Source organism: Hyperoodon ampullatus, assembly GCF_949752795.1.
Source record: "Hyperoodon ampullatus genome assembly, chromosome: 11".
NCBI classification, from domain to species: domain Eukaryota; kingdom Metazoa; phylum Chordata; class Mammalia; order Artiodactyla; family Ziphiidae; genus Hyperoodon; species Hyperoodon ampullatus.
The window spans coordinates 19,648,623-19,671,659 of NC_136924.1; the positions used below are offsets into that span (position 1 = coordinate 19,648,623).

At 35.6% G+C, this 23,037-nt stretch overlaps 1 protein-coding gene across 2 annotated transcripts in view; it reads right to left on the reverse strand.

Moving 5' to 3' along the window:
- Window positions 1–20,120, reverse strand: part of NR2C1 (nuclear receptor subfamily 2 group C member 1) — a gene marked incomplete at both ends in the record, with an annotated part of 34,976 nt that extends 14,856 nt beyond the window's left edge. For both annotated transcript variants that reach the window (XM_079715749.1, XM_079715748.1), the window contains 8 exons: window positions 4,926–5,091; window positions 6,311–6,495; window positions 10,594–10,684; window positions 10,785–10,932; window positions 12,006–12,185; window positions 13,379–13,460; window positions 16,490–16,720; window positions 20,067–20,120. In XM_079715749.1, coding sequence (XP_079571875.1) covers window positions 4,926–5,091; window positions 6,311–6,495; window positions 10,594–10,684; window positions 10,785–10,932; window positions 12,006–12,185; window positions 13,379–13,460; window positions 16,490–16,720; window positions 20,067–20,120 — 1,137 coding nt within the window. The remainder of the gene's footprint in view (window positions 1–4,925; window positions 5,092–6,310; window positions 6,496–10,593; window positions 10,685–10,784; window positions 10,933–12,005; window positions 12,186–13,378; window positions 13,461–16,489; window positions 16,721–20,066) is intronic.
- Between the last annotated feature and the right edge of the window lie 2,917 nt (window positions 20,121–23,037).

The window sequence follows — 23,037 nt, forward strand, 5'->3', positions numbered from 1 at the left end:
TACTGCTGACCGTAGGTAATTATTTTAAATGTGTTGGAAATAAATATCCTACATCAAAATACTTCTAAAAGCATTTTTGAACATCTTGTTAAAGAGAACTTTTATTGCTATAAATGAAATGTAATTTCATCCATAAACTTTTTTTCTATTTTAAAATTATTAAAATGATCAATAATATCAAGCATAGGTGATGATACAGGGAAACACATACTTCTGAGTATTGGTAAAGTGAAGGGCAATTTGGCTGTATCTATCAAAATTTTAAAATTGAGTTTATCCTATGACCTAACCATGCCACTTCTAAATCTCTATTCCAAAAAGATACTTGCATACATGCACAAAAAAAGCACATATAAGGATGTCCATTTCAGCACCACTCTTAACAGAGAAATTAAATGCTGGCAATAACCCATACTTCTATCTCTAAGGAAAAGAATAATCCATGCTATAAGGTATCTTGTAGGCATTAAAATTAGTAAGATAAACTGAGATAGCATAGGAAAAACATTTCACAGACATCTACGTAGAAAAATCAGCAAAATAATATGTAGATGACCCAATTTATGTTAAGAAGAGAGTATGTGTATATACATATACATTTTATATGTATTATATTATATATATGTGACAGGAGGAGATACACCACACAGTAAACAGTGGCTACCTCTATGGTGGGATGGGTGGATACGTCCATATGTATTTTTCTGGGGAAGGCATATATAGCTTTTATCAGATTCTCAAAGGTGTCTACGATGCCAAACAGATCAAAGGTTTTCATCAAAATGATATCAAAGTTCTCTGGGAATGTTATATAAAAATGTAAAAAGTATTAACTTCCTTCGTTCAATATTAGCCATAAATGGTTTATCTATTTATAAATGGTGTCAAGTAATAAAACAACAGGGCAACTGAGAGTTGAAATTCCATGTGTGAAAAGATAATTTTTAAATGTTTAAGAAATGTTTACTGGAGCAGTAAGTTAAAATAACATTACTTAAGACAATTCTTAGAAGAATTGTAGGTAAGCAGATACTAAGCATGATAAATATAATTATTAGGATGCAACTGTTTCTGCACATAAGTATATGAAAAACAAATTGGGACCTATCATACGTTTTCAGAACTAAGGTGAGTAGGGGAAACAAAGCCTGAAAAGTCGGGGATTACCAAAGATTACTAGTTTTAAGGGGGGAGGAACAAGCTGCAAAAACAAGATTACCCTTTGCTAAGTAGTTTAAAATCACTTTTAAACAAATGAAATACTTATAATATGTAAAAACTGGATATAAGGGCTAAAAGTACAGATGCACCCTGATTTACACAACAGTGGTGGCAACGTTGCAAAGTCTCTGTTGCTCTAATCATAAAACTGAAACCACTTGCAATATATACTAGAAGAACTCATTATTCAAAAGACTGCCATGTTGTATTATTTTATAGAGAGAGGAAATGGCTTGTAATTTATCTGTTTTACATACTTAATTTTCTTAAAGCAAGATATACCTCTAGCAATATCAATCAGAAAGCCAATGCTAGCTGAAGAAACAATTCATTCAACAGGTCTTTTAGACTGAAAAGACAAAGATTTCTTCCTCTATACAGAGAAGGTGAATTTCTACTACAAAGGTGTTAAAGTTTCCCAAAAATGCCTGTGGATTTTCAGGTTTATAAATTGAATTAAACACATTTTTCAAATTATACACATTTATTATATTAAGATGATTTTTAAAAAGAGTGTTGACATGAACTAAACTTGGCTACCTATTTTAGAAGTCATTACTTGTCTGCAATTACCTTTCTAGCAGTTCTGAAAACAGGCTGAATGATACAGCTTCTAAAAAGTTATCAGGGGACTTCCCTGGTGGCGCAGTGGTTAAGAATCTGCCTGCCAATGCACGGGACATGGGTTTGAGCCCTGGTATGGAAGATCCCACATGCTGCAGAGCAACTAAGCCCGTGCGCCACAACTACTGAGCTTGTGTGCCACAACTACTGAAGCCCACGCGCCTAGAGCCTGTGCTCCGCAACAAGAGAAGCCACTGCAATGAGAAGCCCGTGCACTGCATCAAAGAGTAGCCCCCGCTCGCCACAACTAGAGAAAGCCCCCGCACAGCAACGAAGACCCAAAGCAGCCAAAAATAAATAAATATAAATAAATAAAATAAAAAATCATTTGACTTGAATTAGCAGACCTGGATTCTATAATACTTCCAACTTGTCATTAATTAGCTGTGTGACCCTGGATTACATAGTAATTCAGCAACCATATTACTGCATCTTTCCCTGTGAGCCACTAAGCTAGGTGTTGTAGTCTCAACAGAGGAATAAAATGGAAACTGAATGAGCTATAGAAAGGGCCAAGAAAGGGACAGGCATGTCTGAGAAACGATGGGCAATGGAAAACTACTGAAGAATTTTAGGCAGCACAGAAGCAAAACTGGATTGTTTTTTTTTAACAAATATCACTCTGCTACCAGTGCACAGGACAAGATGAGGAGACTGGAAGCAAAGGTTAATTACTATTAACAGTTTAAGTAAAAAATTTGTAAAGGAATGAAATATGGCAGTAAAAATGAAGAGGAAGCGAGAAATTCAAACAATAGAATGGTTAGGATTCTGTCATAGAATGGAAGGTAGTGAGGTTTGGGGAGAATGACAATGTCTCCCAAACATCAAACATGGTGACTAGAAGGACTGTGATTCTAATATTGAGATAATGAACATCAGAGAAGAACAGTTTTAGAAATACCTACCTCTGTCTCATACGCTTATTTCTAAATGGTAATTCTATCCACCTTGATTATTTGTATAGGAAATTTTAAAAAATCAAGTGGAATAAAGTATAGGAAATCACAACAGAAACTAAAGTTTAATAAAAATGTTAAATATTACTATTGTCCTAGATTCTTCAGAATCAAAATGCAAGTTAAATATTAGACTATTTCTTCTTAATGTCTGGAATGCTTTCAATAAGACAACGAAAGCCTCCAAATCTCTTCTCATTTACAAAACGACAATAAAAATCCAAAGCTTCTCAACAGACCGTGGTGAGGCTCAAATGAAAGAATGTGCATGAAAGCGTGTGCAAACTGCACTGTACACAAAAATGCCAGAGAGAAACAAAATGCTAGTTAGTTCAGCAATTGGGAGGACTGAATTTTTTTTTTTTTTTGCGGTATGCGGGCCTCTCACTGTTGTGGCCTCTCCCATTGCGGAGCACAGGCTCCGGACACGCAGGCCCAGCAGCCGTAGCTCATGGGCCCAGCCGCTCCGCGGCATGTGGGATCCTCCCGGACCGGGGCACGAACCCGTGTCCCCTGCATCGGCAGGCGGACTCTCAACCACTGCGCCACCAGGGAAGCCCGAGGACTGAATTTTTGATTATAGATATCAGGGCTTGAAACTCATGACCATAAAATCTCAACGAGAGAACTAATCATGACAGTACCAGGCTGGGAACTCACTGAAAAGTAAAACTCAAGAGGCTGTAAATAAGAATCAGAGAAAGAAGGAGCTGTCCTTTTCAGGAGAGCAAGAAACTTCATAGTGCTGATTCTGAGGATACCCAGAGTATGGCGGGTCAAAGACAGAATGAAAAAAACCAATTCTAGAAGGGAAAAAAAAGTTCTAATTTCCCCAATTCACCTGTCCAAAACAAAATTTTAAAGAATGACACTGATTATTCCCACTGCCTGTTCTTACAGCCCCCATAAAATTTTTTCTTGTAAAGTGCAAGTAAAACATTTCTAATTTTTTCCATGTAAATTATCTTTGGTGAAATGTTCCATAAAGACTGGTTTCACTGATATGTTTTATTGCCTATATCAAATTACAGCCATTATTATTTAAGTCACTGTGAGTTTTCTCTGGGCCATTTCTACAAGTCCAATTTTACAAGAATAAATTTTATCATATGCAGTTCTGGCCAGTGTTAGATTTGTGTTCATTATTTCTGCCAGTAGCACACATATCTATTTGATAACTGTGCATATTTTCGTAAGAAATCCATGGAAATTTATAATCTATAGTAAAGTCAAGAGCAACTACCCTCAGGTATTCCAGGACTGCTATGCATTGCTAATTGAAATCTCCTAAGTACTTGCAATCACTTGCATATGATTCGCTAATAGTACTGAGAACTGGCAGAGCAAAGATAAAGAGCGGTTAAAATGGAGGGGTCAAAACAGCAGGGTCTTAATGTAGGGCCTCAATGGTCAGCCTCTCTATAGCTGTGGTCCAAATATGATTTGAATGACAAATCAAATGCCAGAAAGTTATTTTCTAATATTCTACATGCATTGTTTCTAGTATTCCACATGTATTGTTTCCATCATAAATTAACATATTTAAGGAAGCAAAAAAGAAATTACAAATGTACCTTCTCCAAGTGGTTAAAGTATAAAAAGTTAAAAACCAAAAGTTAGAATTAAATAATTTTAACCTTCTTAAAATAAAGCTGAGAGCTAGCTAATTGGGGCAATATATAATTAATTGTGTTCTTTGTAGTTACTTGGTAAAAGCAGAATATCTGGGTCTTAGATAACTGGTTTACACTAAAGTAGTAGTAGCTAGGCACTGGATAAACCAGTGGATTCAACACATCACAAATGCCAATATTAAGTTAAAAATACCACCATCAACAAAACTATATTTAATAGAGTATAAATGAAAAAAATGTCTAAATGTTCTAAAAGCTAACTTTTATACTCTTAAACACATTATTTGATATAATGACTATGATTTATAAACAGGATGTTTTATTGAGCCATTATTTTATATGTTTTAGCTGCTGTCTCAAATTCTATCAGGGGTATTTCTGACTTTAAAAGCACAACAAATATACTTGATTTTTGAAAGGACAATTAAAATCAAAATGGTAACCAACATAAAAATTATGAAATATATATATATATATATAGAAATACCCTGAAAGCTACATGTGAATCGCTGAGAAGTGGCCCCTCTTTTTCGATGTAATTTATGCTTGAGTTTCCAGCAATTAGATGTACGTTTCCTTCCATGCCCTCTACTGAGCTCTGACAGGCTGTGCTCTCTCCAGGATTCAATGCTTTTGCAAGAGTGTCAAATGCCCTATAAGGAGACATCAGAAGCTGTGAGCTTGGCCAATCTCCACAATAAAATGAAAATTCTATATAAAATTCTGAAGTTAAGATTTAGGCCTTAAAAATTGTTTAGAAAATAGAACTTTGGTGTATCACTGAGCATTCTATTTCAGTGATGTCTTTGACTCACTCTCTCCAAAAGCAACAAATTAAACTTCAAATATGTAGTATGAAAAACTATATTATTATATTAATGTATTTTACCAGAGAATTAAAGTCTTTTAAAAAAACTTATGTAATTTAAGGGGAGAAAAATTCTTATGTTTTGGTATGAAAATATGCTTTTACAAGTTATACGTTTGATACTACAAGGTATCAGCCCATTTATTTTACATACAGAAGTTATTTAGAAAAACAAGGGCAAGAACTTATGTTGACTTTATTGTATTCTACACAACACAAAGTTAGGTTTTAATTTTGTTTAAAAATTCAGAGAATACTTTAAAACTTATGGTAACATAGCTATATCTGAACTATAAGGATTTGACATCAGGATGGCAAATAATATTAGCAAATTAACTAGTCAAAATAGCTCCCCATATTTTACAATGAAATGCCTTCTACAGTTCTTTAAAATCTCATATTTAACAAAGTACTTATTTGAGACTCTTAAATGCAGTTTCTTCAATATTTCAGAAGATGAATAGTGTGAAAAAAGCCTGAAAAAATCTGGTTTCTGCATCCTAAGTATTAATACCAAAAGAAGGAAAAGTAGAATTCTGATACGAGTTTCTTGAGTTTCCTGAAGTGTAAACTTAAAATTGTAATTGATTCAACTAAGTTTTTAAAATCTATTTTCATCACTAGAAATTGGTGGGGAAAATGAACATGACTGCCTAGTAAGACAAATATTTAACTTTAAATACACAAAAGATTAAATCTGGCAACTAAGATATCTGAAAAATCAGACCCAAATTATCATCTTTATTGAAAAAAATTCCTGAATTTTATGACTACATTTCTAATCTTATCATATTCACTTATGGCTCACTGTTTACAACGTAACCTGCTGGACATTTTATATTGAATAGAATTTTTCAATTAAAATTTACTTATGCCTTAAGTTTTCTAAGTCTAATAGAAATATGTTTTTTGAAACTTCTGTAAATAATATTTAACATAAACATATTTTAAGAAATACTAAAGGACACTTGAGCAAAAGGACACATGATCAAAACAGACCTTACCTTGAAACATCGCCATTAGTCTGCATTTCTTGATGAAATCCACACAAAGAGGTATCACCATTGCTTAAGCTTTCAATCACAGACATTTCATTACTATTTTGAGAAAGATCTTTAGTTTTTCCAAGGTTTGCTAATGATGTAACCACACTTGCCAATGTACTTAAATCTCCCTGACATGATTCAGCCTTTAAAAAAAAAAAAAAATTAAAATTCTGCAAATTGGTATCAGTAAACTTTTAAATCTGAAATATCTAATTCTAGAGTATGAAATGCCAAAAGAAAAGTACTCTAAGATAAATGAAATCCAAAAAGTAAAATCAAAGAGCTCTAAGCTTTGAGGAACTTGAGGAAACTACAAGTTTAAAAATATCAGGTACATTTCCTAGGAAATGTTTATACAAAAGTTACTTTAAACTAAAAACTGCACTTACTGGCTAATCTATCCATGTAACAATTGCTTTCTCTGTAAAGTGATATCAAATTAGATGGTCTTTCAAGTTCTTTTTAGCATTAAAATTCTGATAATATTATTACAGTAATTTCCAAAACTTATTATACAAACTTTAAAGTTATATAGGATAAAATTAATGTTTTATTAATGAAAAGAGAAAAAAAAGGAAAGTGGATTATTGAACAGACTTCTAGGATGTCAACTTTTACCAGCCACTGTGTTAAATGCATTGAACATCAGGCACTGTGTAGCTGGAAAGTCTCTTTACATATTTAAGATACTGGGCTTTTGTTATACATTGCACGTTTTCCTATTTGTCTTCAGCTCTTTATTTTTGTTAATGTGTATTCTTTTATGCATATAAATTATAATTCTTTTATGAAAAAACTTTCTATCCTTAACTCTCTGACTACCCAGAAATATAATCTGTACAGGAAAGGCAGGTAGGTGCTTGATTTTTCTTCCTTTTACTTATCTATTTTTAGAGCAATGAATCAATGCCATAGCAACCTCTCACGATGAAAGATGAATTCTGAGTATCATTTTAAATTCAGATTTTTATATATTTTATGTGCTTCAATTCATTAGTCATTCTTTTATAAATGCTCCAATTATTCTACCCTAACCTAATGAAAGGCCCTTCGTTGCCTTCTATGGCCTATTGATAGGACCACAGATATTTAAATTTTTTCATTATAGCTTTTTTTTTTTTTTTTCTTTTTTGGCTCTATTGGGTCTTAGTTGCAGCACATGGGGAATCTTCGTTGAGGCATGCGGGCTCTTCATTGTGGTGCACAGGCTTCTCTCTAGTTGCAGTGTGCGGGTCTTCTCTCTCTGGTAGTGGCACAGAGGCTCCAGGGCGCGTGGGCTCTATAGCTTGTGGCATGTGGGCTCTAGTTGAGGTGTGCGAGCTCAACAGTTGTGGCACATGGCTTAGTTGCCCCGTGGCACGTGGGATCTTAGTTCCCTGACCAGGGATCAAATCCGCGTCCCCTGCATTGCAAGGCAGATTCTTTACCACTGGACCACCGAGAAAGTCCCCTCATTATACCCTTACGGTTTTTGTTTTTAGTGTTATTAACCCTGAGGATATATATGTTTCCTTGAATTTCGTTTCTTTTTTTTTTAATTTTAATTTTAATTTTATTTATTTATTTTTGGGGGCTGTGTTGGGTCTTCATTGCTGTGTGGGGGCTATCTCTAGTTGCAGTGAGTGGGGGTTACTCTTCATTGCAGTGCACGGGCTCTAGGAGCACGGACTTCAGTGGTTGCAGCACGTGGGCGCAGTAGTTGCACCGTGCGGGCTCCAGGGTGCGTGGGCTTCAGTAGTTGTGGCGCATGGGCTCAGTAGTTGTGGCTGGCAGGCTCAGCAGTTGTGGCGCCCGGGCTTAGTTGCTCCGTGGCATGTGGGATCTTCCTGCACCAGGGATCAAACCCGTGTCCCCTGCATGGCAGGCGGATTCTTAACCACTGCACCACCAGGGAAGTCTTAAACTTCGTTTCTTCTATCAATTCTTTAGTTTATGTGAAATTGATTTCACTGAATAAGTAGGCAAATAAGTTTTGTGCTCTCCCCAAATTAATGAATGGTCCTAGAATCATTTACTGAGTAATCCACTAGTTACTGAGTTTCTTACAGGATTGATACTTACATGTTTTTTACTTAATCCTCACAACAACCCTGTGAAATAGGAATCATCATCCCTTTACTACTGATAAGAAGAATTACTCATCGTCACTCCAGCAGTAAGCAGTGGAGGCAGGATGGGAAGTCAGACTGTCTGACTGGAAAGCCCATGCTCCTAACCACTGCTCCAGCCTTCTTGTATGTATATGAGTAAAAGGAGTTAACATTTTTAGGTGTTCTAATTTTCAACTAAAACTTAAACACTTATATAATCTCTTCCATTTCATAACGTGTACCTAACTAGATGTTTAATGTGGAAAGATCTCACATTGTAACTTGACAGTTTTGGGACCATTCGTCAGAAACTAACCGCACAAGACTGTTAATACAATTTAATATAAAAGCATATAGAAAACTACAATGTCTGGGCAAATAGTAATTTTTCAACAAAACTTAGTTCTCTTCCTTTCCTAATGGAGGTAATGTCAATGAAATTGTAACCACCATTCTAAGCACAAACCATGTAGATAAGGATAAGTGAAATCTTGTATGTAATTCCTCACGATGTATATTTATGGTAAGATACCAAATCTCCTCAATTAATAACAACATGCTAAAGCTCAGCCTGTAAGGTAGACACTCTTATTATCCCTTATTTTACAGATGAGGAAAGAAACTGAGGCACTAAGAGGTCAAATAACTTGCCCAAGGTTATGCAGCTAGTAAATAGCAGATGAAATTTGACTCCAGAGCACAAGTATTAAGAGTGCCTTAAAGTATCAAGCAACAAATAACAGCATAAATCTGGCCATATATAGACTGAATAATCTTATAGGGCATATGAAACCAGATCACATTATAGCCTGAGAGAAACACTATTCATAGTCTCTCTGAAATCTGTCTTCAGGAAAAATGTTTAACACTAGAGAAACTCTACATGCTGGATCTAAATAAGCAAACCTTTTCTCTTTCAGACGCCTTGCTCAATAAAGAGCTGCTCCAACTCTCTAAGAGAACACAGATGACCTGGATACATAATATGAGAGCTCATGCAACCCTATTCCTATTTTTGACTCAAGTCAATGTTTTGAGAGGTGCGCTAGGAATTTCTCTTCACCTGAAATATTTTAAGTGTCTTAATTCTGTAAAATCTGTAGGAGAACACAAAAGGAATATAAAGAATTTTATACTTATACATTTCTATTTCTGAGGACTTTTATTTCAAGATGAAAGAAACCTGGAAGAGGGCTTCCCTGGTGGCACAGTGGTTAAGAATCTGCCTGCCAATGCACAGGACACGGGTTCGATCCCTGGTCCAGGAAGATCCCACATGCTGCAGAGCAACTAAGCTCATGCGCCACAAATACTAAGACCGTGAGCCACAACTACTGAGCCCGCATGCCACAACTACTGAAGCCCGTGCACCTAGAGCCCGTGGCAAGAGAAGCCACCGCAATGAGGAGCCCGCGCGCCGCAATAAAGAGTAGCCCCCGCTCACCACAACCAGAGAAAAGCCCGCGTGCAGTGAAGACCCAACGCAACCAAAAATAAAATAAGTAAATTTATATATATATAAAAAAAGAAACCTGGAAGACATTTAAATGTTTGTCATTTTTATGTTGAAGCTATAATTGTTCTAGTGGAATAATGAACATTTTTACTGATAAAGTTAATTTGTATTATCAGGACTCGCAAAACGGAGGCTGCTCTAGTGACCTGGTCCACTTCAAAAACCTAGGTCAGTTTGCACTTAAAGGAAACACCTGTCAAGGAAACCTATCATACACCAGTCACAATCCTCCTGCTCCAGCTTTAGTGAGCTCACCTTACCCTAGACAACAGGACTCGATAGAGTCACAAGAGAATCCCCAACCTCTGAGCCAATTAAGCCCTGTTTCCTCACTGCTGCTTCAAATGCTCTATAAAACTCACTCTTGACTAAATTTCCTCTGGAAGAGTGTTCCACTGCTTGTGAGCACTGTAATCTGCTAATCTATGGATTGTTTTCCCTTAAATAAGGGACATCAAACTCATCACTAAAATCTTTTAGTTTTGTCATTTGACACTACCAAATAGTTGATGATAATTTATGTTTAAAAAAAAAAAGCAACTTGTAACAGGGAATATTTAAGACCAAATCTATTGGCCAAATTGATGGAGAAAAGGAAAAAAATTTAAGCTTTAAATTAATTGTACTAAACACACCTTATCTGGTGTCATCAGCATAGTTGACTCAGTTTTTATGCCAGACTGATGAATATTCACAAACATTCCTGAATCTAACAGTCCTGCTGACCTGTAACAAATAAGTACAAATTTTAGCCTTAGTTTCACTGGGAAGAAAAACAAATTACCAGCTCCTTGATATATGTGGTTTTTGGTTGTTTTTACTATACCTTGCAGTTTCACTATCTGTTACAAAAGTTGGAGTTGCAGCTAATGGGCTTCGAAGGTCTTTTCGAATGTAGATTTTTTCTGTTGAAGCGGCACAGTTGGAAGATTTTTCTCTTGATACTTCAATGGGTTTTCTTTCACACTGAACAGCTACAAAAATGTGTCAAACTTATATCACAATGCAGAATTTACAGGCAATTACAAATGTAAGCTTTAGGTCAGCAATGCTGCTAATGGGAGACATGGTTACAGTAACTGAACTCCAAAGATAACCATCAATCTTTAGAAATCTTTTGCAAGTTCAACAAAGTTGCTTCAAAATAGTAAAACTGGCCAATGTGCATCTCTTGTTCTCTTTTCTCTCCCTGCCCCAGCCGTGGCAGAAATGTAGAACTCCTCCTATTTTTTAAAAGCTCACTGTCAAAAAGGAAACCTGAAGTTAGGAGTCCTTTACTTACCTATATAAGAGTATTAAAAAATGAAGTAATATTTAACCAACTGAAAACAATACTAATAGAGAACCACAAATAGACCCAAGTTAAATCTTTTTTCAGTTAAGGGCAGGGAGACTTTTGAGAAGCAATTCAATTGCTTAGTCTTCATTTATAAAACAGAGGTAATATATTTAATTTATTTTATAGCAATTTTATTTCATGATACTTAGGAGATGGTATACTGTAGCTGTTAAATATACATTTTCTGAGAAAAAAAAAACTGCCAAGATTAAAGTCCAAGTTCTGCCACTTATTAGTTGTGTGACCTTGGGCAAGTTACTAAATTTCCTCTGTTCACTCAAATGTCAAATGGATAACAGCAGCATCTACTGAGAATTTTGCTGTGAGAACAAATAAGTTAATTCATACGCTATACACAGAGTAAAGCATAATGAGAACTCAATACTAGCTATTGTCATTACCTTATTAATCACTTTAGTATTGATAGTTTAATCAAAAACTAAACTTGTATCTAGTTAGTTGGTTTTTTATTATTATTATTACCATGTTCAAACTAAAAATACATGCCTGGCATATAGGCACTCAATAAAGATTTGTTGAATGTATAAAAAATACATACATATTCACATATTTCTATATTTCTAGTTGGAAAACTTTAAATTAAAAACCATATATATTTGACATATTTTAACGTGTTAATTTTAACACACTTCTAAGAGTGTGCTTGAATTCTTAAAAAGTATTCTCTCCTTTAAAGCTAATACATACAGTCTTGTTTCATTCCAAACGCAATACATCTTTGTAACCTGCAGTATTGACAACGATTTCGATGGTGTTTATTAATAATACAGTCCTTTGATCCTCGACATGAATAAACTAAATTTTTTCGGATACTTCTTTTAAAAAATCCTTTGCAGCCTTCACAAGTTACTGCTCCATAATGACGCCCTAAAGACAAAATGTTTAAGAAAACACAAAAGTCACATATTTCAGAACTGAAATGAAATAAGCCCATTTCTTCCCTTTAAACATGAAATGAAACTGAGATTTCTGAGTTTATGACATAAAAAAATTTTTTTAGGAATTACCAGAGAATAGCACAAACTTATTCTCTGATAAAATATATTACAGTATGAGTTTTTAAATTTTGTAAAGTAATCTTAACAATGGCATGGAAAATTTGGGAAAGAGAAGAAACAAAATCACCCATAACCCCATGATATAAAAACTATTTTCACTTCTGAGATCACTTACAAATTATAGTTCTGTTATATACTGCAAAAAGTTATTTTATTCTAAAAACTTTGCTCCAAAAAAAGAATATAATGTCAGTTAGTATTTGAAATCTAATAATCTTTCCTCATTGTGAGTTCCACTTTTTAAATTTCTGGAGAAATCTGTTATACTTTGATAAGCCTATCGTTTCACAAACCATCTCTTTGGCACAACTATTAACAAACTGAATATACTCTGGGAAAAGCTCTAGTGGAGGTTTTTTTTAATGAAGCTATGGAAAAGATAAAAAAGATGAAAGAAAACAAGCTGGGCCCTTAAACTTATCCCATTGGCACTTGTGAATCTATATGAACAAATATGGGTGTGTATTTCTGGCATGAAGGAACTAAAATGGCATAACCCTGAGTACTAGAAATAGGATTGGAGAAGTGCCTGCTCAGCTATGCAGAGCATTACACAGAGGTTAACCAGAGCTTTTCCACCTCAATAATCTGTTACTCTGTATTCCTGGAATGAGAACAGGACTCAACAGGTAGATTAACAACCTAATTATACATGTTATTAAGGATCACAACTAATTTTTAAGCAATTCCTTTGACAAAACTGGTTTCACATTCAGAAAAATTTCCACGTTTGGTTTACTTTCAAAAAGTGAAACTGTCTTTCATAACTCTTTGAAATATGCATTTTATGTCATTGCAAGATCACATTAAACTGCACTGAAATAAAAAACCTTTAGGAGAATAAAAAGCTCTGGGGAAAAATCAGTTAAATTTCATAGGCTACAAATATGAATCATAAAAACAACCTGTTTCTTTTTCTTTTTACTTTCAGTAGAAGAAACATGGTAGTGAGATAGTTATTTTAACAAGAGAACACATATAGGAGGTTATTTTTAATGTTACCTGATGCTTTGTCTCCACATACTACGCAAAGATCAAAAACCTTATTTGGTCCTTGTTCGGAGGAAGAATTATCTGTTAAGAGCTAAAGAAAACCCCCCCAAACAAACAAACAAACAAAAACACAATGATTTGTTGTTACTTAGTAATATTCTCATGTAAAAAATTAAAAGAACATTCAGTCAATCTTACTTTTTGCTTTCTTTTTCATAAGTTATTCTGAAACTTTGAACTCCATTAGGCATGCATCGATGAAAGTATTCTTAATTTTCTTTACATATAGATTAAAACTCCCATGTTATAAAAAGCACAGACAGAAATAATACCTTTTTAATTTGTTCGATAACTTGTTCCATAACAATTTCATTAAAGTAAACAGAGTCTTAAACACACAAATACGTTGAGTATTTTTTACTGTATCTCACCCATTACGTATTTATTATTCATATGGAACACATTAAAGTACTGCAGCAGTTATCAGTCCTATCATGACATTTGTCTTTGAATAACTCAAAATATTTCCACATGGAATGACATGACTAAAATAAGCTATAACAGCATAAAAAGATAAATCTGAATTTTTTTAATAGAAAAGGAGTTATAAAGAAAAAAATGTTAAAGCATTTACTTATAACTATGGAACATGACTGATATACAAAGGTATAAACTTTTCGAGCTGTCTAAGGTTTGGGTTACGTGTAGAGGTTGAGAGCATGGACTCTGGAGTCTGTTAATGACAGCAAGTTAGTGGGGACTAGGTGGGGTGGCCTTGGGCAAATCACCAAACTTCTTTAAATTATATTAAGAGCTCACCACTAGGTACAGCTAATGTAATACTGGCAAAGAAATACTAGTTTCTTCTTTTAGGTTTATCTTTCAATCTTTCCGTCATTTTTTTTCAATCTTTTGAAATGTGAACAAATTAAATTCAAGCCAAAAAATGCGTCATTTAGTAAACATCTTCCCCTGCTTTAAAACAGCCCACAAAATAAACCTCTACTTTGACTCTTTTTCTTCTCTTAGGGGTGTGAATGCCTTCAGGAATAATTCTGATTTTAAAAACTTTAAACAGTCATTAAAATACCTGTCCCAGGGAATTCCCTGGCAGTCTAATGGTTACGACTCCGCACTTTCACTGCCAAGCGTGCAGGTTCGATCCCTGGGTAGGGGAACTAAGATCATGCAAGCCAAGCGGCACAACCAAAAAAATTTAAAAATAAAAAATAAAATAAAATAGCGGTCCCTTACTATGTTATAGTGGCATCATTTCTTCTTATATCACCATAAAAATCAGTCTTCAATGAAAACTTAAATAAACGAACAATTTCTGGTATTAGATGTCCTTTGAAAGCATCTACGACAAGTATCAGTCTTTTCTTTAATAGCGTATCTATTGCAAATGGTGCTAATATTTTATCTGCTATTATTCCTAAGGGTGGAAGAGACACTGAGAGGTTAATGGGCTTGCCCACATCCCATCTTGGTCACCAGACCAGAAATCAAATCTTTTTGGTCCAGGAGATTCTATCCTCTACCTGTTTCTCTTTCATTGCTCTTAGAGATGATCCATAACGTAGGCAAAGTACCAATATCATCTTAAATTTTAAATAGAGAAAGTCTTTTGAAAAAGAGTAACTTTAGAGTGGAGAAATCTTATATCACCTCTTAAGCCAGGTGATGTCACCAGTCATAAAACATGATGATAGTAAGTACCCTTGATATGATATGATGAGCATGGCACTTAACCTCTGTGATCCTCCTCCCCAAAACCCACAACCCCAGTCTAACCATGAAAAAAAAAAAAAAAAAGAACATCAAAGTCCCACAGTAGGGCAACCTATAATATACCTGACCATTATACTTCAAAACTGTCAAAAATCATCAAATACAAGGAAAGTCTGAGAAACTGTCACAGCTAAGAGGAGTCTAAGAAAACATGACAAATGTAGTATCGTATCCTGGAACAAAAAAGGATATTAAGTAAAAATTAGGGAAAGCTATGGACTGCAGTTGATGTATAAATACTACTAGTTCATTAATTATAACAATTGTATCACACTAATGTAGAATATTAATAATATGAGAAACTGTGTGTTCGGAGATTATATGGGAACTCTCTATACTAAATGCTCAATATTTCCGTAAACACAAAACTGTTCTAAAAAAAATCGAGTCTGTTAGTTAAGAAAATAAAGAAATTAAGGTATGGATAATGTTATACATTTTTTTAGTGACTTCCGTCTTTCTGATAAGATAACTTTATATATCCTATCCATTTTCTACCGTAGCTGTTTCTAAAAATAATATAAATTATGTAATTGGAATAATAGAACCGATCAGGATATATAGGCATAATTTGGTATCTTATGAATTTGGAGTTTTTCAATCCTAAAAGGGATTTTCTTTGATCAGTTGTTTCATCACAAAATACAGAACCCAGTTTTAAGTTGGTGCTCACCCTCCTCAAAGTCTCTGGAGGCAAACTTAGGGGTTCATTGTATTTGTATTCAAGCATAGCAACCAGTGGTACAAACAGCTGCATAACCATGATAGACTGCTTGCTACATCAATGAAGATGTAGTTGACTGACAAAAGAGGAAGCAAAAGTGACAAAGCTGGCAGCTAGAATATCAACATCTTGATTTGGCAGCTGCTTGTTCAAGGCACAGGCATCTTGGTCCTGGAAACTGCAGCTATAGAATTCTATAGATGCTCCTGATTTGGAAGCTTCCTAACTGCGCAGAAGCAGAAGGTCACTTAGAAGAAGTTCTGAAGCATGCTCCAGTAGTTATTCTTGGAAACCTGACCTACAAGTGTTTCTTCAGCCTTTCTAACAGTTCTTTGAGCTCTCTACATTCTTTGTTAAATCTTTTCCTGCCCAAACTAGCCAGATGGGCTCTTACTGTGAGCCACTAAAAACCCACCAAAATATATGGGTGTGAGGATGTTTGCGGAAAGGAATAGTGGCTCGTAGGCGAGGGCAGCACATAATTTTATGCAAGATTTTTTCCTACCGAACATGCAGGACATAAAGTCTTAATGTCAGGACTTACACCTATGATATGCTTTTTATGTTTTTCAAGGGTAAGATAAAAAGAAACTCTAGTTATTTACCTGGAGGTGTTGTGCAGACAAATCAGGAGTTGTAAAAATAAACTGGTTGACACCTGTTGCATCTGGGGCTGTGAGGAAAACTTTTCCTGGAGTAGAATCTTGCCTGGCCAGAATGACTTTGCTTGGGGTAGAGCCACTGTGATTTGTCAGAATGAACTGTTTGCCTTGGGTGTTATGATCAAGTGCTGTCACAATCTGGATTTTCTGGCCAGTTTGCTGCTCTGTAACAATCTAACACAATCATGTCATTAGTAATCAAGTCAACTTAATCTTTTTTCTTCTCTAAGCACAATTTTCTCATACCTTGAGACAAAGCTAGACTAGAAAAGCATACCATTACATACATACGTTCAATATAATACACATACACACACACCATTAAATCTAGCAATTCTACTTTGACATCTTATCCTACAGAAATAAACAAATGTGCAAATAAAGCTACAATAGTAAGAACACATGGATCTCACTATTTTGGTTCCTTCCCTTCCTCTCCTTTTCACCTTCCATTTACACAAACATATATTGGGTACATTCTATTTGCCAATCACTGTTCTGAGTCCTTGGATACAGCAATAAACAAAACAAAATTTTTATTCTCATAAAGCTTTTATTTTAGTGAGGAAAGGCAGATAAAAACCAAATAAGCAAATAATATTGTCAGGTGGTATTAAGTGCTACAAAGTAAAATAAAGCAGAATAAGGTGAGAGTCATTGATGGAATGACAGTGATGAGGAGATGACATTTTTGCACAGACCTGAGTAAGTAGCAGACAAAGGCTTAGAACTAGCTAGGGGAAGTGCATCCCAGGTAGAAGCAGCAGCCTGTGGGGCAGGAAGAGTGTGTTCCATACATCTGAGGCAAGAGCACACCAAGAGCTGTGTGAGTGAAATAGAATGGGAGACAGAGATTTATGGTAGGAGGTGGGATCTGAGAGACAAGAGGGGCCAGACTGAATAGGATTTAGTAGGCCATAAAATGACTGATTTCCTACTGGATGACATGGAGATCCACTGAAGGGTTTACAGAGAAGAGAAGTGGCAGGATCTTTTGCAAATAGGATCATTCTAGATTTAGTGCAAAGACCAGACTATGAATGTTCAAGAACAGAATTAAGGGAGACCAGATAGGATGCTATTGCACAGATAATGGCAGCACTTGGGTATAATATATGGGCAGAGATATAGGCTGAGATCAGGGTAGCAGCCATGCTAGCAGTGAAAAATGATTAAATATGGGATATTTTATAAGGGAGAGCTGACAAGATATGCTGATGGATTGGACGTGGAATATGAGGAAAGAGTCGAGGATGACTATAAAATTTTGGCCTGACCAACTGGGAGGTCAGAGTTGCCATCTACTGAGATGGAGTAGTCTGGGGAAGAGCAAGTTCATGAACAAAAAGAACAGCCTAGCATTGACGGTTTTTGTTGTTGCTAGGCAAATATTTTACAGGATAAACTCATTAAGCCAATTAAATTCCTTGATTCAATTTTAAAATGGCAAAGCTGATTTGTTTCCAACTTTTTTCTATTTCTCTGAAATTATTTTCATCAAGACTATTTTCTATGCAAAGTTTACAGCAAAGTTCTGAATCACTAACCCTTTACACACCAAAAAAAAAAAAAAAAAAAGTCACTGAGAGCCCAAAGAACTTCTGTTTATGTAGGTTGTATCTACTGATATTTACCGTATTAGAAATTCAAATAGAAAAATATTTTTAATATTTATTAATTCATTTAAAAATAACCCAGGGACTTCCCTGGTGGCACAGTGGTTAAGAACTTCCTGCCAATGCAGGGGACACGGGTTCGAGCCCTGGTCCGGGAAGATCCCACATGCCGCAGAGCAACTAAGCCCGTGTGCCACAACTACTGAGCCTGCGCTCTAGAGCCCGCGAGCCACAACTACTGGAGCCCGCACACCTAGAGCCCATGCTCCACAACAAGAGAAGCCACAGCAATGAGAAGCACGCACACCACAACAAAGGGTAGCCCTGCTTCCTGCAACTAGAGAAAGTCCGCATGCAACAACGAAGACCCAATGCAGCCAAAAATAAATAATACATTTATTTAAAAAATAAAAGAAATAAAATAAAAACAACCCATTAAATGTTAACATAAGTAACATATTTAATGAAAAATAAATAATTTTCCAAACAAAAGAAAATTCAATGGGAAGAGTGGCACTGACTTACATTTTTGCAAACTGCTTTAATATCTGGCTTAATAGAAGCTGGATTCTCATACCTTCCTGGGCATTCAACCTGCTGCAACATGTTGTTTTGGTTAAAATATATAAAGAAAATCAAGCTTTACGTTTATTGGGTAAAAGAGGGAAGAATATCTTAACTGTTTCTTCAAACTGTGTAAACTGTTCTTTAATATGACACCAAAATTTGACAAGTGATAGCTTTTTTAGAGGTTAGTTGCAATGTGGAATCAGAAACTATATACTAAAATCTATCCTGCAATGTGAATCCTTTACTCATGAGTGACTGTGTAACATTGTGCATTGGTCATTTGGGAAACACTGGTTCAGTGAGTTATGTACACCTTTTAAATGTTGACATATTTCATCATACAATATCACATGACATGCAGCCTCTGGAAAATTGCACCATATACTTGTGAGAGAATGATAGTGAAAAGGCAAATACTGTAACATTTTAGTATTATTATGAGAATGGTTTTGACCTTGCTGACTCTCTGAAAGAGTTCCTAGATGATACTTTGAAAACCTTTAGATTATGGTACTTCTTACTAGGACATAACTTTTTAAAAAAATGAAGACCCATCTATTGACATAGATGTCCTTCTACTGGTCCATTAAACCTCAGATTCCACACCTGTGGAATCTCAGAAACATTCCCTGGCTAGATCCTCACTCTACCACAACTCTTCATTAGTTGTTTTTCTTCTGTGCTCTCATAACACCCTATACAATTATCACAGCACTTACCATATCCTATTATGATTGTCCAATTATTCAACTGTCTCTCACTAGATCAAAGCGAACTTTTTTTTAGGGTTTTTTTTTTAACATCTTTATTGGAGTATAATTGCTTTACCTTGCTGTGTTAGTTTCTGTATAACAAAGTGAATCAGCTATATGTATACATATATTCCCATATCCCCTCCCTCTTGCATCTCCCTCCCACCCTCTCTATCCCACCCCTCTAGGTGGTCACAAAGCATGGAGCTGATCTCCCTGTGCTATGTGGCTGCTTCCCACTAGCTATCTATTTTACATTTGGTAGTGTATATATGTCAATGTCACTCTCTCACTTCGTCCCAGCTTACCCTTCCCCCTCTCCGTGTCAAGTCCATTCTCTATGTCTGCGTCTTTATTCCTGTCCTGCTCCTAGGTTCTTCAGAAGCTTTTTTTTTTTTTTTTTTAGATTCCATATATATGTGTTAGCATACAGTATTTGTTTTTCTCTTTCTGATTTACTTGATCAAAGTGCACTTAAAGTCAAGGGTATCTTTTATCTCTGTACCACCAAAACCTAGCATACACTACACTTGGTATAAATAAGTTTGGTGAAGCAGTGAATGAACGGTAAACTAGACATACCTCTCCCATCTGTTGTTCAATAATTTGATGTGCAATTTCTTCTATGGTTGCCATGATTTAATTGCCAAGTGTCCTGCCAAACGTAAAAAGATGCTTTTTTACAATTATACCCATAAAACATATTTACTGAAGAATTTACTGAAGAATTACTGAACTGTATAATTTACAATTATACCCATAAAACATATTTACTGAAGAATTTACAAATGGAATTATATGATAGTTAGGATTTGCTTCAAAATAATCCAGCTGTGTGGGTGGGGGTGGGAAGGAATAAACAAAACAAGAATGGCCACGTGCTGACAATTACTGAAGACTGCTGAAGTTTATACAGGGGTTCATAAAACTATTCACTGTGCTTTTATAAATTCTGAAAACGTCTATTAAAAAAACCCAAACTATTCAATACCAACCAATTTCACTTTTCAAAGATACTGAAGCCTAAACTGCAGACCTCTGATATAGATTAGGAATAGTTTATTAACTGAATAAGGGCAACCGAGCCTGTAAAAAAAAACTACATCCCTGTAGTTATTTAACACACTTTTAAAGCAGTATATTGTAAACACTGACAAAATAACTGCATTCATTCAGAAGACTAGATTTCTCTAGAATTTTGTGATTGTTCTTCATTGTTCTATTAATTTGAATTTTAATGTAAAACTGTCTTCAAATGGATTTGAGAGCCAGTAAGATTAATGGGTTGACTTCGGCTTTTGCTTTTTCTCTGTATCAGGTAGTCAAGAATACAAAAATTATTTCTGACTTTATCATATTATATACTATCATAAATTCACTAATATTCTGTAATTATAATTAATATTAATTGCCAAATTGTCTGAATTATTTCTTTCAATTACTTTTAAAACCTTAAATGCTTCAATTACTTGTTCTAAAAGCAATACACAATATTTAGATTAATTACTCAACTCTCTCTCACTAGATTGAAAAGTAGTGCCCTCAACCTCTCTGGAACCAACCAAGGAGACAATTACTTCGCAGGTCTGTGTGCTCTGGGTCCATGATGGCAGTGGCAGACCTCCCAAACTCTGACCCATCTTTGGGGGGTCATTCTTCCCTTTTCTTGAAGGATAACACATGTTCAAAACTGAATAGCTCTATTGCCCATGCAGTAGGGTCCCAGAAATCCAACAGCCTTCATTCATTTCATCCCATCTCTGTCCCCTTCAGTCCAAGCTGGCAGCATTTCTGCTGGCATGAAATTCCCAGAAGTCTTGCTGCCTCCTATGCAATTCGTGGGGGTCCAAGCCATCAGACAAGAAGGTCCTGAACAGATCTCTTCAGGGTAACTCCATCTCTATTCCTGGCTTGCGCTGTATGTAGATCTCAAGGACACTGCTAATGTTGTAGTCTTTTGAACAAGGCCACTTATTTTCTCCCACAGGAAAAACTCTTCCTCTGAGATTCATTTAAGCCAGTTACACTACAGTTTTTAGTGACTTTTATCATCATTCATTCATTTCTGTTCCAATTTCATTACTCATGGATTATCTGACACTGATTGTTGTCCCTTTCCTGCCATTCTCCCAGTTTCCTGACCTCAAAGTCCATTAATACTCACCCAAATGCTACTTTAATATTGTGCTGCCAGATGGCTCTAACATATATATTTAATAAAATTTTAGCTCTTAATATTCTTCAAAGCCTTTCCTTTAACTATAGGACATGAGGTGTCCTTTTATTTATTTGTTTGTTTATTTATTTATTTATGGCTCTGTTGGGTCTTCGTTGCTGTGCGTGGGCTTTCTCTAGTTGCGTCGAGCGGGGGCTATGCTTCCTTGCGGTGCACGGGCTTCTCATTGCGGTGGCTTCTCTTGTTGCGGAGCACAGGCTCTAGGCGCGCGGGCTCAGTAGTTGTGGCTCGCAGGCTCTAGAGCACAGGCTCAGTAGTTGTGGTGCACAGGCTTAGCTGCTCCATGGCATGTGGGATCTTCCCGGACCAGGGCTTGAACCCGTGTCCCCTGCATGGGCGGGCGGATTCTTAACCACTGTGCCACCAGGGAAGCCCATGGACGTGAGGTGTCATTTGTTAAACCTTACATTCTAGCCATATGCACTACTTGTATCCTTGAATTTACCATGTTGCTTCATGTTTCCATGTCTTTGCTAATGGCTTCTCTACCATGAATGCTATGGAATCACTAGATCAACATATTTGTTTTCCAAGACTAAATTTAACTCAAAAAACTGAGGAAAAATAAGCATTCTTTACATATTGTTGATGTAAGTATAAATTGTTATATTTCTAGAAAGAAATTTGCCTATGTCTATGAAGTACCTTAAAATGTCTATGAAGTGCCTTAAAAATGTTCATACTCATTGATCCAATAATTCATTCAATATTCTTCCATTCAACAAATACTTGTTGAGTGCTTACTATGAGCCAGGCATTTTTCTAAATTTTAGGGATTGAGCAGGGAGTATTAAAACAAACTTCCCCTTGTAAAATTTATATTTTGGTGGGGTGAAACAGACAACAAATTTCAGCTACTCTCAGAACTGACTTTCCTGGATGATTATTTAATATACACAAACTGTGTATATGAAAAGCCCCTAGAAGGCAAAAATCAACTTTGTGTCAGCACCTTTGACAAACAGCAAGATCTCAGGATGCTTACAGAACTGAAACACATCCTCAGTCTCCTGTTTCAGAAGTACCAATGTCTCTTTAATGGTCAAAGAATAAAGTTTCAGCCCTTCTCCTGGTATTTTTTCAGTATTTACTAAGCCCCTATAACATGCCTGCCACTGCAGACACAAAGCAGCATTCCTTTATAGTCTGACTTCCTCATCTTCGCATTTTATCTTCTACCAGTCCCAGAGGGGCCTCTGTTCAGGACAACTGGAATGTTGTTTATTCCCCAATATACAGTGCCAAGCTCCTCTTCCCTCATTTAAATTTCCCCACCTTTAAAACTCAGTTCTAATTTTTTTTTGTTTTCAATCCAAT